The sequence below is a fragment of the Harmonia axyridis genome, chromosome 5 (assembly GCF_914767665.1).
Source record: "Harmonia axyridis chromosome 5, icHarAxyr1.1, whole genome shotgun sequence".
NCBI lineage: Eukaryota > Metazoa > Arthropoda > Insecta > Coleoptera > Coccinellidae > Harmonia > Harmonia axyridis.
Genome location: NC_059505.1, coordinates 31,029,486 through 31,043,928, shown reverse-complemented (window position 1 = coordinate 31,043,928; position 14,443 = coordinate 31,029,486). Strand labels below are relative to the sequence as shown.

The window sequence follows — 14,443 nt, the reverse complement described above, 5'->3', positions numbered from 1 at the left end:
AATATCTCCAATGGTTCCCGAGATATCTGGAAAAAACTAAAAATCGAGATTTTCTTTTTTCTTTACAACTCATTTGTTTCTGGAGAGAACTTCACGAAATCCGGTTTGTAGTCATAATACAATATAGAGATTCTAATGGCATTCCCAGATTTTTTCTGTTTTTCATTTTTTCAGAGACACGATAGTCAATTTTTTTTCTTATGGACGCCATATTGGTTTTTCCTTATGAGGTTATAAAGAAAAAAATTACAAATTCAACAATGTATCACATTCTACAAAAATATTGAGCCTAGGTACGGTTTATACCCTGTAGCTTACAGAATAAACCATTTTATTATTATATTTGAAGAGTTGTTATGTGAAATCATCACTTGACTTGACAATGGAAAACAAAAAAAATCTGAGGACACCATTAGTATCTTATATTGGATAATGGCTTTAACCAAATTTCGCGAAGTTATCTCCAAAAACAAATGAGTTATACAGGAAAAAAAGAAAATCTCGATTTTCAGTTTTTTCGAGATATCTCGGGAACCAATGGAGATATTTTGGATCTGTTCACACCAATACACTAATCCCTAAATAACGCAACTTTTTTGTGATTTAAGCTGCCCTGTCTTTCTAACGGTTTTCGATATCCCTGTAGTGTTCTAACCCTGTATGTCAGTAAACATTATTATATGTTAATAAGATTTCCGCTATGTATTTTTCTTCAGGAACTTTTCCAAATAAACATTATAAAATCACTTATAAACATAATACTTATGTTCTGAATCTTCTATAACAATTGTCTTGAATCTTTGCCAGATATAAAAAACTAATCAGTTCAGAATGTTCTATTTTTAATTGTTTCAATCAGATCCATCATGAGAATTGTAGCTATTGGTTGTTAATTTTTTGGCAAACACACTGACCTACTCTGTCTAATGATGATTTATTATAATACATTAAAAAATGATTTCCTCTTAGAGAAATCTGGAAAAATGCATTAAAACAATACCAAAAATAGGGATACATTTTTTCTCAAGATGGTAAATTCTGAACTGAGCAGAAGATCTTCTGTTTATTCAAGTGTGAAGGAAACAACAACTAACCTGTATATTTGATATTGTGTGATAATTATTTGAAATTTATCAAATGTATAAAATTTTACATCTACAGGAGCAATTCATCAGTTGATTTTCGTAGATTTAATGTAATGAATAAAAAGAAAATAAACTAAAACTGAATAAGCATTGCCTCAATATCCATTTTGTATTCCTTAATGGAATACTAGAAATAATTTTCAATACACTCATTATTATTTTTTTAATTGAATGCTCAATTTCTTGCAGAACCAAAAAAAGAAAAGACTGATGGATTGAACCAGAATGGTGCCCTATCTCCGAGCTCAGAAATGCCAATGCATGTTCAACAATCTGCTTTTGATGAAAAGCCTGAAAGGCCGAGTACTCTCGGTCATGGAAAGCTCACCAGAAGGTTGCTTTGCTACCACAGCGAACACTGTAAGTTGAATTTCTTAACATCGATCTTAATTTTTATGCTAATAGGTGTTTATTCAATAAATTGATTGTTCTTTATGTTCGTTGTAAAAAAAATCAAACACAGAATTTTATATAAATGTCTGCAGTGGTGATATATCTCAGCCAAATCAAAAAAATCTGATCTAGGCCAATTTGTTCAGTTTATTAATACCCTAACGGGCTTCCATATTGATAAATATATACAGTTCCTTTCCAAAAGTATCTGAAATATCAGTTACTTTGCAAAAAAATAGAAGGATCTAAAAGTCAGCAACATAGTTACTGCACAGTAACTAAATTACCATAAAGTAATTAGGATACTCTTTTCTGACACACCAATAATATGAAAATTTAAAACGGAACAATTATATCCTTCATGAAAAACTCACAAATCAGTTATTTTGATGAATTTCTTCGGTTTCAGTCAATGACAGAGAACAACAAACGTGTACGCCGCCAATGCAGCAAGACATCCATAGTGAACATCTTCCACCGCCTCCCTCCTCAGCTGGATTCATCCTGCCAGAACTTCCAGAACCACCAATACCGGTGTCGGAGATTGGACCTATACCTCCACCTCCTATGTTCAGCTCCCCAAGTCCCATGCCACGACGACAAGTAACAACTCCACCAATCATCAATCAGCATATCGATTATGATTACGAAGGTAACAAAAATAATATACAATAAGTAAAAATGCAATACTTTGTCTTCTCAACCTATCCTAGGTTTTTTATTCCAACAGTGTTACCAATTGAAACATAAGAAATTGTATATTCCCCTAAATTAATTGAGTAATTCCTGATAGATGGAGAGGACGATGAGGATGATATTAACAACTCTGCATTCGATGACGATGATGACTCTGAGGAGCATGTCTCCTATATGTTTCGAATGCCAAGACCAGACCCTACCATCGATACTAACCGAATCGATGAAATTCCAGCAAAAGAGCCCCGTTTTAATGCTGTACCACTGAAATCTGCTCTCAAGAAGAAGCCAAGCAACAGTAGTTCTTCTGGAACCCCGCAAGGCACACCAACGCAAGAGAATAGATCTGTATTGAAACATGGAATGGGCGATTCCGGCTCTAGGTTAGTAGGATTGCACTTTTCCTTACAATTATTCAGTTATCAATCAAACAAGTCCAGGCTTTTACGTATGCCATTGGTGTGCTTGAAGATTCATTTAAAATTGTTTGTAATATATTTGTTCAAACGTTTTTTATTATCAGTTTTAGAGGGTCGCAACAGAGAGCTCGGATAAGATTCTGGTAATTATTATAAAAGTTTTTTCAGAAGTTCAGTGACATTTGTAGATATTTAGTCATAGGTATCATTAGACCATATTGGACGCAGTTTTATCATACACCTTTGAAGAGATTGAGTTTCACGCACGAAATGACTTTTGTGCTTTTACATCAATATAAATTATGATTATCATTCATTTGCATTTGAAGCAATTCAACTTCATCAGGTCATATGCTTTCTGTATTTCTCACCATGCATTATTGGTTTTAACTGCATGGTTTGGAATATAGGTAACTGATAAGTAAATAGTGAAATTTCGCACATTGAAAACAGCAATAGTGTGCATGTATCACACTGGGCTGTCACAAACTACTGAATTGTGATCTACCATACACTCACTCACCATTTGTCGATGTTACATTGTATTTATCCATCAATTTTAAACGGTAAATTTCAAGAAAATAGCTTTTCCTACTTCTGGGGTCAATTTTATTGGGGTTTAGACAATTAAGCTGATCATTTGAAGATAAACACTCCAATATAGTTGTTGCAAAGACGTTTTGGCTATTACAACCACTAAAAACTTCAATCAACGTTTCAAAGGTTCCACTAATCAATTTTGTGTATTTATATGTATATGAGGCTTATGAGTTGAAATCTATAACAACCAACCATAGGACTGTTTCCATAAATAATTCCAAGGAATACATAAAAAAGAAGGGATTATGTAATATTTATCACTTTGATTATTTACAACTATAGAACTCATGGCAATTTGAGATATGAGCTTAGAAATCAATTATTGCTTTTATTTAAGGACAATATAAAGCGATGAGCTCTCAGCAACTATCACATCTTGTACTTAATTAATCTTTTCGCTCCAAGAATCAAATCTGACCTCATATTTTTTCTCTAAACGAAATATGTACATAGTGTAAGATGAACCATTGATTAATTTTTCAAGAAATCACTAAATCTAAGGTTGATTTTGCTTTAAATTCACTCAAGATGGTCTTGATATTTATGTTCGTTTATTTCCTTTTTTTCACCTGAACTTCACTGAATGTGTTTTTGTGGATGTGAATTTGTACCTTCTAATACGAATTTTTTTGATATTTCTCTTCATATTTGCAGTACAAAGCCAGTGAAATTTTCCATCGGTTTGTCGTGTACTATGGAGAACAAGGAAAATACTATCATTATCACTGAAGACAATAGTGACAGTGATTCCAATGATGGTCCTATCAACTACAGGGATGATAACGACGGATCTTCTTCTGATAGGTTAGCTCTGAAAATTGCTAGAAAGGAAAGTTTGTCATTGAAGCTGTCACTGAGGCCAGATAGACAAGAATTGATTAACAGGAATATTTTGCAAGTACAAAGTGAAAATGAGAGACAAGAGGCGAAGGAAGCCATTGGAGCAAGACTAATTAGAAGATTAAGTATGAGACCAACAGCTGAAGAACTTGTCGACAGAAATATTCTCAAGAGTAAGTGGATTCCTACTGAAAAATTAAAAGTCTATTGATCACTAATTTTATTTCACTTTCACAAAACTGCACAATACTTTGCTAGGACTACTCTGATATACCTTACTATTCCTATAATTTTTTTTACTGATGGTAGTCTTATTCTGTACTTTCAGCACAAACACCGGCTGATTTGAAGAAAGAGAAGGAAGAAAAGAAAAGATTCCTTTTACGCAAACTAAGCTTTAGACCGACAGTAGAAGAATTAAAAGAGAAGAAGATTATTCGTTTCAATGATTACATTGAAGTAACACAAGCGCATGATTATGATCGAAGGGCTGATAAACCTTGGACTAGGTTGACACAAAAAGACAAGGCTGCAATAAGGAAGGAACTCAATGAGTTTAAGAGTGCAGAAATGGCTGTCCATGAAGATAGCAGACATTTGACAAGGTATGTCTTTTGATCATTTTCAATGATATCAGTCTTCAGCATTAAAGTAATATGTATTGAACTTTTGGTTTAATATTCCAATAAAGAATATGTTGTTTTATTAAAAATTTTCCTGAAATTTACAGTTTTTTTTATGAAGAGAATTTTAAAATGAAAATCTCTTGTTTTTTTCATCTTAAAAATTTCTACTTAATCAAAATCTCTTTAAAATAGTTCATTTTCATGTACTAAAGAACTAAAATTTAATATAGTGGATGATAATCAATACGTGAATTGAACAATTTTACTGGTCTACGGACATTGTTAATCTATCACCTCTATTAATTGATCTACAGTCTCTATGGAACTATTAGTTCTAATGATCTCTTAGCTCGGTATATATATTAGTTCTATTGATCTGCCAACACTCTGGATCTGTTAATTCTTTTGATCTATGGTTATGTAGATCTAGTAGCTGTATCTATTAATGAGCCAGGTAGAATCTAATATCTTACAAATTCTTATGTTATGAAGAAAAAAAATTATTATAGTTGATGGTTATTATGTGAATGGTATAATATAAATTCCGTTTTTAATTCCAGGTTTCATAGGCCTTGACAATTGACAAAGTTAAGGAAGAATTCTATAAATACTGTGATGAAAATAGAATTAGCAATCTTCAAGTATACCCCTTGTTTGCGCCTGTCACAAAACCATGAATAACACAGTACCATTGATTTAATACTGCATTGCGTATGCCTGTGATTGTGTAGGTTTTATTTGTTAATTTTTGTACATAAGTGATGTTTTTTTACTCAGATCATGTGACTCATTAAAGCTATTTTAGGTAACAGATGATCTCTTATCAAGAGAAATGATTGATCAAAATTAAATATATGTGGATAACGTGTATTATATTGTCAAACACATTTTAATGTGCAATGTAGCAAACAAGAATCGGTCCAGAGAAAATTGAGATATACTTTCAATGTATACAAGGAGTCCCAACTGTAACTTCTCATACTTAATCTTTTACAATAAATAAACTTCATTTTGAGAAAATTAAAATGAATTTTTAAAAAACTTTTGTTTCAGTTGAATGTCAACCATTCTGTAAAATTATTCTTGAAACTAATCTTAATTGTTGAAGATTGCCAGAAAATAATCAGCATTAGCCCATAATTAAATGATTCCTTTCTCTTACGGATTATTAAAAGTATGAGAAAATATACTTGGTGAACCTTCTATTTTGCTCTCTGAATATTTCAGAGAATATTTTAAAAAATTTTTATATGAAGTTTATTGTTTAAATGTTTTTATATTTGTTATTGTACCACAAATGTTTTTGTCTCAGTTATTTCTGGTTAATCATACACTTTTAAAACTGTATACTCATCTGTGAATATCATCTATTATTTAAATAGTAATTTAAGACAGTCAAATAGACACTAGCAGAGTAAATAGATAAATGATCATTTTAATTAAGGACGTAACTTTGTCATGTTGACAGATTCCTTTAGAAATATTTCATGTTTTTATTATTCCAATGTTAGTTATGTTTGTAGCCAAAACTTTGAAAAGTTTTCAACTCAACAATTGCAATCGTCTGAATTTATATTATGTTCAAATTCGTATTATTAATTAATATAGTCTCAAGCAAACATTTATAATATAGGATTAATCCTCACAATGTCCTGATAGAATAGTCAGAATGAAGCTTCTGTAGAAATATCTATTTCGAGAGGAATACATTAAAATACTGAAAAATATACTCTCACAAACTTGCTGACTTATGAATACTGAGCAAGATCATGAAACTTCTTCAATAAAAACAACATGAAATATTTCAGAATATAATGATAAAAACTAGTTTATAAAATCTTAGGATGATCATCAGAAATAAATAGCAATTTGACTATGAATGAATGATAACACCAAAATTACTTGAAGTTTCTGAAGTATTGTAATCAAACGAACATTCTTGAACTAATAACCACTTTTCAGATGTTGCTCTATAGTTTAGATATTTTGAATTGAAAATTAAAGTTGAAAGCCTCTCATTTGCATTAAAGTTGGAAAAAGAACATGTTCAATAGATGATTTTCACCATTATTTTTCAGTTCGAGTTCCTGAAGGATTTCACTACTAAGTGGTATGAATTTTCGGGTTTTCAACTGTGGCATTACAAATTGTATTGCTGAAAACTTAAAATCACAATAAGCATTTACAAATCAAATTAAATCTAAATAAATAAAAAAAAAATATGTAAGACCTCTATTTTCATAACTACACACTGAATCTAATTTTATAGTTTACCCAATAGTAAATTCCTTGAGAAACTCTTATTTGTATTGTACATAGGTGAATTTGTATATATTTCTCTGAACACTAAAATTTTTCTACACTCATTTAAACGAATGTATTGAAAAATATGTTCCCATATACTTGAAATAAAAAATTTCCATTACCTACCTCATTGCTTTATTGGAAATCCTTGAAACCTTAACGGAAAAAAGATTGAACTATTTATCTCTCCAATCATGATATTTTAATATTCCACAGTCATTAAATTCCTTTTAGACGATGACTAAGATGACTTAAATACATCATTTTAGACATCTTATTGTCTATTAGGACTATCAGAAGAGATATGACGACAGAATATAGACTAAGAATTACCAGAGTAGAACCAGTCAATAGAGACATTCTTCTCCATAACTCTTATGGTCTATTAGTGACTAGTATATCAACAAAAGATGTTTCACTATTGAAAACATCTTAAGTTACTAATCAGTAACTTAAGCAAGGTTAAGATGTATGAAAATATGCTGAAACAAAAATACTTCACATACATACAATATTGATGTGCTCACTCTTCAAGATCTGACTGCAGTTAGTTACCATCACATAACGAGCGTTTATTAAAATTCGTGGTCAAGAGTGCTGTGGAGAAATTAGAGTTGATTATCTGAGATTACAAGTAGCGCTTAGCTTGTACCATATCACTAACATTTGCTAAGTGCTACTTGTAATCACAGAAAATCTACTTCAATTTCTCCACAGTACTCTTGACCTTGAATATTAATGAACGCTTGTTATATCATAATCTCTAATCTGTGGTGACTATCCTTCAAATTAAAGGAGATTGGTTTAGCTTTAGTTGATTTCCGCATCATTTCAATGGCGCTACCATCAAATTTCGCTTTCCATTGGAAATAAGACATTCCCGATTCAAGGGTAGGCAGCGCCCTCTTCAGCATGCTTTTTCGGCTAAAGGTAAGATATTGTAAACAAAAATATTTTGAGTGTTATTTGTGAAGAAAGAAATATGATGGACAAAGAAAATAGTGTATTCCTCAGTTCAACTGAATATTTCCGGTATTTGGAAGCAACTCCAAATAATAGGAATGTGATAGAAGGTGAATTCATTCTAATTTAAGAATAATCGTCCATTATCTAAAAAACAAACATTTTAGGAGAAGCGGTCTTGAATGCCGGTCATGTATTATGTGTGGGAATATAGGTAAAAGTATTAGTATTATGCTTAGAATTGTTCGCCTTAACATCTTGAAAATAATATTAAAAAAAAATATCTTTATATTTCAGCAAAGCAAGCCTCTGACTTGGGGAATTGTAAATATATTATAAAAGAGAATTATAATTATGAACTGAAAAAAAAACATAAATACTTTGCACAGGTGCAGGTGGGAATTGCAATCCTAAATTTAGACATTTGCCACTTTATTATTTATTTTTCAAGCAATAATTCATTCATTGAAATTAAGGTGCCCTTTGATGAAGAATACACATATAATAATATGTTAACTTCTTTGAAAAAAAAATATATTGAGAAAATGTTACACCATATTTGCAATGAATAATTGAAAAATTAATATATTTTTTGAAATAAAATTCCAGTTATTCTATTTCCACTTATCATTTAAATAACAACTAACCCATACACCGAAAGGTAACAAATGGGATACAGATTATATATATATAAATAACAATTGTTTCGCTACACAGAAGCTTTAGATTTAACATCTATATTGCTACTCGAAATAAAGGCAAAATACAAAAATATTCAGAAATTATCTTCAGAAAAAATGGGGCTGGACAGGTTTACAATCGCACAACATATAATCATTATTTCTTCTATTTTAGGAACCAGGTTCCACGGTAAAACATTACTCAATAGGTGGAAGATAGATCGTAGGTTTCAATACTGCCATTAACACAGTGAGCATGTCATAAAAAATTTCTTTTATACTTTGGGAACTGATGTTTCCAAAGAGTAAAGACAATACAACATAGCTCGTGTCATTCTTTAGTTTTGTAAATGTATTTTTTCCCTAATATTGAGGGATGAAACAAAATTTTCTCTTTTTCTTCTTAATACCAAAATTTCAATAGTTTTCAGCATTTCGAAAGAATTCAACCCTGTCAAGCTGTTAAGCTTTTGATTTGTAGTAATATTGTCACAAATTATCCTTATTGATAAAAGCACATAGAGCTTCAGCAGCCAAAAATTCATCAGGCCTGTGAATCATTTCCTGAAATTTCAATATCATCATTTGATTCAACTAGAATATCTCAATACTTTACCTGAGCATGAAGTTCATTTTCATCTTGATTTTGGATCATTACTTCACAGTCAGATTTCAACTGAAAATTTTGTAAATATTAGATTTATTTTCATTTAAAAGGATCATTATATAATTACAATTGGTTGTTGTACAGGATCATATCTAGTTGAATTCTGTCTTTCTTCTTTATGTTCTCATGAGTACCTGTAGGAAGGTTTATTGTTGCGACTGCATTTCTTTTCAAATTTCGGCGTCTCAAGTTAGTTTTTCTCGGTCTCAAACACAAATCTGCGTGTCTCAGCTCCTTACCTGAATATTGAAAAATATTACTACACATGGAGCTCGATTGATACTGATATTTTTACAACTTACTTTGTATATGAAAATCAGACTCTTCAAAATGCTTTGAACAAACTTTCATGGAAGGTGTTATTTTCTTTCCGCACTTCAAATTTTTCTCCCAAATTTTTCGTACATCAACTTTCTCGACAATACCACTTTTGCTAATTATTTCCAGTTTACAACTGTTATTCTTGGGAAAGCTATGGAATGAAACGGGTTCTCTGTTTGCTCTACTGTTGCATCCATAAACACAACAAAACACTTTTGATTTCGTTATTTTAGGGCAGTATTTACTATCCATAATGTTGAAATAAATATTAGATAAATGATGAAACTCTAGAACACAACTCTTATAACTCCTCGAACACTAAAATATAAAAATTTAACTTGCAGAAATGCACGCCGTCAAAGCTTTCACTCCTACCGTACCTTAAGCCGATATTACAGTTTCCGATAGGTGGCTTGGAGATGAACTTGAATCGCTAATTGCTCCCTTAATTATTTCTTATTTCTAGGTGAACTTCCTTTAACGAATCAATAGTATAGGTTGAATCTCATCTTGCAAAATATAATCTATTGTCTAATTATTATTAATTAGATAAGTTGTGAATTGAGTTGTAATGAAAGATGAAATTAACATACAAATAAATATTTTATTGTCCTTAAGCAGTTTTTTAAACAACATGGAATATAAAAGGCATAGAATAAATGCACAAATGTCTTTCAATAAATATGCGGTAGTAAATGCGTTTTAAAAAATATTAATCTCACAAAAACTGTACATTACATATCTAATTTACTTATATATAGGAGTTGAATTGGATATATATAAAATCTTTTAATTTTTCATAAGTATGTAGAGTAATTCTTAATACGACAGAATCTGTCATCATCCGGTCATACCTCATTTTTTGATACAAATATTGCACAAATACCACAAGAAATATTTACAAAATTAAATATTTGTTTGATATTTAAAATGAATTAGACAATTCCTGGGTTTGCTGCTATTCTTAAATTGTTTGTGGAAAAATGAAAACCTAATTTATTCAGAGAGCACTATATTCCCATTTTTCCACCACCAACTCGAATATCAAATAATTTTCTGACGAAATAAACTTGAAGAGACGATGCTATAAGAATAGCAACTATTTGTATAACAGACCAAGCCACAACATAAGAATTGTTGGCCTTAAGGATATTGTGATCCCACTGTTCTCTTCCTCTACTATGATGTTGAAACTGGAGCATGTCATTTATGTTTTTCTCAACAGTTACAATAGTGTTCTGAAAAAAATGGGATGTTTATTAACAGGAAAGTTTTCATCCATAATATAAAAAAGGATCTATATGATGAACAATTTTCTGATTGTATTAATCCAAGTACTCACCGTGAAATTTTCCATGTTCACATTAAGTTCTTCAACTTCCTTCGTGTACTGTTCCCAGAGATTGTATCTAACTACTGTCATGTATATATTGACTAATTTACCAGCAAACCTAGAGAATTGATTATCGATACAAACGGAGTAATATCCACCTTCAGATTTTTCTTCTTGGTATTCACTGTTGGGTTTCCACTGATAAGGATGTACAATTTGACCAATGGCATTTCGCACTGCAAAACCAGCCATTCCATCACCTCCCCGAACAACCTGAAAGAAAAATGTTAAGAATCCTATAACTAGTAGTATTAAAGCAAATATGGTAAGAGATAGGACACTGGAGGGAGACTGGGCTCTATTACTAACTTGGAAACTGACGTAAAAGGCAGCTCCTGGATTAACATATTGATAATAACAATCCTCTTTGCCTGGATCAATGTGAACCTTATAATCCATAGCAACTGCGGGTAAGTTTTCATACCATGGTACAGTAGTTTCTTGGGTGTCAGTCTCAATAAAAAGACATAAAATGCAGAAAAATATTGTAACGAAGGAAACACTCCAGGAAAACATATTTGTCTTTTTTTCTACTAATAAAAGGAATAATCGTATTCACTAATTTACTAAATGGAAGAATTATATTGAACACAATACTTATTCATGGTTTTATTCCAGGAAATCAGATTTGTCTGTACGAATAATAGATATGTTCAAAAATTTGAATTGACCCCTAAACTAGAAAGCACATCTGCGCTGCCACGCAGTAGTTTACTGACAACTTTTACTTGTTTCTTGTTTTCAGGATAAGCTAAAACGGACCAAATATTTGGACCCGATCGATGATTCGGGTTTCTTCGTGAATCGGCTGTGTCGTACATCCTCGAGTTCCCGAGGATCTGCAACTAAAATCATTACTTGACACTTGTCAACTGTCATGAATAGACACAGTGACAATATATTTGCCTCTATTTGGGTATATTAGAATTTTTCAAGTGAAAAATTGTTGAAGAGCAATTTTTATTGCTTAATTCATACAAATATATTGGTTAATGAGGAAGAACAAATTTTACCCAAATTCCTAAATTATCTGAAAAAGTGAGCAGAATTTGGCAGATTGTTTCTAACGAAACTAATCATGGATATTTTTAAGTCATTACTTTCAAAACCAACAGATAATAATGATGTGGCCTATTGTTGAAGAATATGAGCAGGTATTCATACAAATATGGCGATAGAGAGCTTGAATAAATATCCGAAATCTAATAAAATAGAAGGAAAAGAAAATAAGGTATTATACATAATTCTATTCTTGCAATTATCAATTTACGAGTATTCATTGTTTTAGAGTTGACAAGCTATCAGATTTGTTGGAAGAAATAGTTGATGAAAAGATGTGGATGAAAATTATGAGAAATGAAAGACCTAACTCCAACAACTATCAACAAAAAATTTCTGTAGAATCTCATAAAAAAGCAGAAACATGAAAGACTTAATAGAGGAGGTCTGTATATGATGATAAATATTATAATACACAATTTATATCATCATGTGATCCAGATTGTGGTTTAGGATATTGTAGTCATTATTAAATATGCTTGCACAAATATAAATGTGTGTTCCACTAATAGCATCAAAGTTATATTGTGTAAGCATTTGCATGCTGTTACTATGTTCGGACAAAGAATAAATTCTGTTTAAGATGACGACAACAATTTAGAAATTAATGAGCCATCAACAAGTTAACTATAATGAAGATGGGGGACATTTTATAGATGAAACCATTTCTAGTTCACAAAATTTCACATCTATAAGCAATGACACAGAAAATGTAAGTTAAAGCAAGCTCAATTCAAGTTTTTGTATAATTCATTATTTCAACTGTTTTAGGATTTGCTGAAATGTGTAAAACAATTGAAGACTCTCAATGCAGAAGGAAAGAGGAGATTATTTGCAACTATCAATGGAAAATTTTCCAAACATAGGGTCAATGCCAAGAAGAACTAACATCTAAGAAGTGAAAATTGAGAAGCAAATCTATTTCCCAAGAAAAAAATGAATAGTATGCATCTTCTATGAAAATGACTTTTCTCTAAATGCATATTCTTTTTTCATTTTTAGCAGAGACTACCAGAACTTCATAGCAAATAATTTAGAACATTGAAATGAGATTGACAAAAAAATCGAGGTAATAAATTCTAACTGAACCAGCATGTTACACATATAAGAGACGTACAATGTTCAAATGTGGATAGAAGAACCAGTCAATATCAAAATAAAATATGACATACATCCTTTACATAAATCAATGAAATTAATTATAATTAATATAATATAATTATATATAATTTTGAACAACTGTGAGTTTTCTTACAATAAACTACTTCCTGTATTGATTATACGATTTCATTTCCCATAACTCAATGAAAATGTATTCTCAACTGTATTGAACAGCCAAAATTCTCTATGCTGTAAAGAATTTGATACAGATTTTATTATATTTTCATTATATGCATTATATCCTAATCTGAAAATAAAATTACCTCATTAGCATTTTTAGTGATGGAGCGTCTGCCCAGTAATATCGTTAAACTATTCAGTATATTATTATAGAGTGCAAGAAAACCTAAAAATTAACAATTTGGATCTCTTATTAAAAAAAAAGAAATATTTAATTCATATTTATTATGATACAAGTGACAAAATTGGTCCTCCAATTTTTTTATCAATCATATACTTATTATTGTCCGAGTGTTTACTTAACCATAATCACTGAATGATATTACCCTTCTGTATTGAAACCCCAAGAGAAATCTTTTTTGAGATTCATGAGTGGTTTCTGAAAGATCTATATATAATAGTATAAGGGATGCTACAATCTGAAATAATCTTTTTCTTGCCCTGATCCTTCACATAACACATTGATTTGAAGTTTGAAATTATTATCAAGGTGAAATGTCAAACTAATCTTGATATGAAACAAGCTAGTAGTACTTTTAAAAATCCATTTCTAGATATTTTAATGTCATTTCTTAAAGTTCAATCCATTATTACAAATAATAAATTTCTCAATTCACATAAAATAATTATAAGAAGCTTTAATTTGAATACTTATTCATAGTAACAAAAGGGCACTTTCAATTCAATCTCATCATACAAACTTCTCTTTCATATTATCAAATCACATTAATTGATCAACCTACAAATAAATATAATAATAATAAACAACTTCTATCATATTCGCATCAATGGTCACTTTAGTTCTATGTTGTGTAGCCTTTAGAAAAGTTTCCTTGCAAATTTTTGCAGTCTTTCCCTTATTGGCACTAGTTCAGTTCTGTATAGTGTGTTTATATTCAAAAATTGGTCTGCAGAAGATTTTGTATATTTTTGTAGCTGTTGATATAATAATACCAAATTTCATCTACAAAGAAAGCTCAATTAAAGACGAATTTT

General features: G+C 30.6%; 2 protein-coding genes and 2 long non-coding RNA genes across 12 annotated transcripts in view; 2 read left to right on the top strand and 2 right to left on the bottom strand.

Annotated features, from left to right (window-relative positions):
• Positions 1-7,148, top strand: part of LOC123679729 (phosphatase and actin regulator 4) — a 68,688-nt gene extending 61,540 nt beyond the window's left edge. For 3 of the 5 annotated variants that reach the window (XM_045617162.1, XM_045617166.1, XM_045617163.1), the window contains 7 exons: positions 1,335-1,505; positions 1,948-2,190; positions 2,332-2,617; positions 2,758-2,796; positions 3,908-4,266; positions 4,422-4,698; positions 5,280-7,148. In XM_045617162.1, the coding sequence (XP_045473118.1) occupies positions 1,335-1,505; positions 1,948-2,190; positions 2,332-2,617; positions 2,758-2,796; positions 3,908-4,266; positions 4,422-4,698; positions 5,280-5,295 (1,391 nt within the window). In that variant the 3' untranslated portion in view covers positions 5,296-7,148. The remainder of the gene's footprint in view (positions 1-1,334; positions 1,506-1,947; positions 2,191-2,331; positions 2,618-2,757; positions 2,797-3,907; positions 4,267-4,421; positions 4,699-5,279) is intronic. The other 2 variants (XM_045617165.1, XM_045617167.1) reach the window with 1 other exon arrangement.
• A 1,942-nt stretch (positions 7,149-9,090) lies between these two features.
• Positions 9,091-10,046, bottom strand: LOC123680120. The gene is made up of 4 exons (XR_006747487.1): positions 9,636-10,046; positions 9,401-9,572; positions 9,283-9,342; positions 9,091-9,230 (listed from the first exon to the last, which is right to left on the bottom strand). It is a non-coding gene; the product is annotated as an uncharacterized LOC123680120 (long non-coding RNA).
• A 192-nt stretch (positions 10,047-10,238) lies between these two features.
• On the bottom strand, positions 10,239-11,777 carry LOC123680023 (transmembrane emp24 domain-containing protein 1). The gene is made up of 3 exons (XM_045617658.1): positions 11,357-11,777; positions 10,997-11,260; positions 10,239-10,892 (listed from the first exon to the last, which is right to left on the bottom strand). Exons 1-3 carry the CDS (start codon positions 11,561-11,563, stop codon positions 10,665-10,667), a joined length of 699 nt encoding a protein of 232 aa, XP_045473614.1. The 5' UTR covers positions 11,564-11,777; the 3' UTR covers positions 10,239-10,664.
• A 199-nt stretch (positions 11,778-11,976) lies between these two features.
• LOC123680024 lies at positions 11,977-13,345 on the top strand. Of its 5 annotated transcripts, XR_006747474.1 has the most exons (6): positions 12,071-12,085; positions 12,141-12,278; positions 12,336-12,601; positions 12,690-12,818; positions 12,878-13,049; positions 13,109-13,345. It is a non-coding gene; the product is annotated as an uncharacterized LOC123680024 (long non-coding RNA). The 5 variants fall into 5 exon arrangements; XR_006747472.1 differs by having other exon boundaries at positions 11,977-12,278; positions 12,673-12,818; XR_006747471.1 differs by having other exon boundaries at positions 11,978-12,278.
• The last annotated feature ends 1,098 nt before the right edge of the window (positions 13,346-14,443 follow it).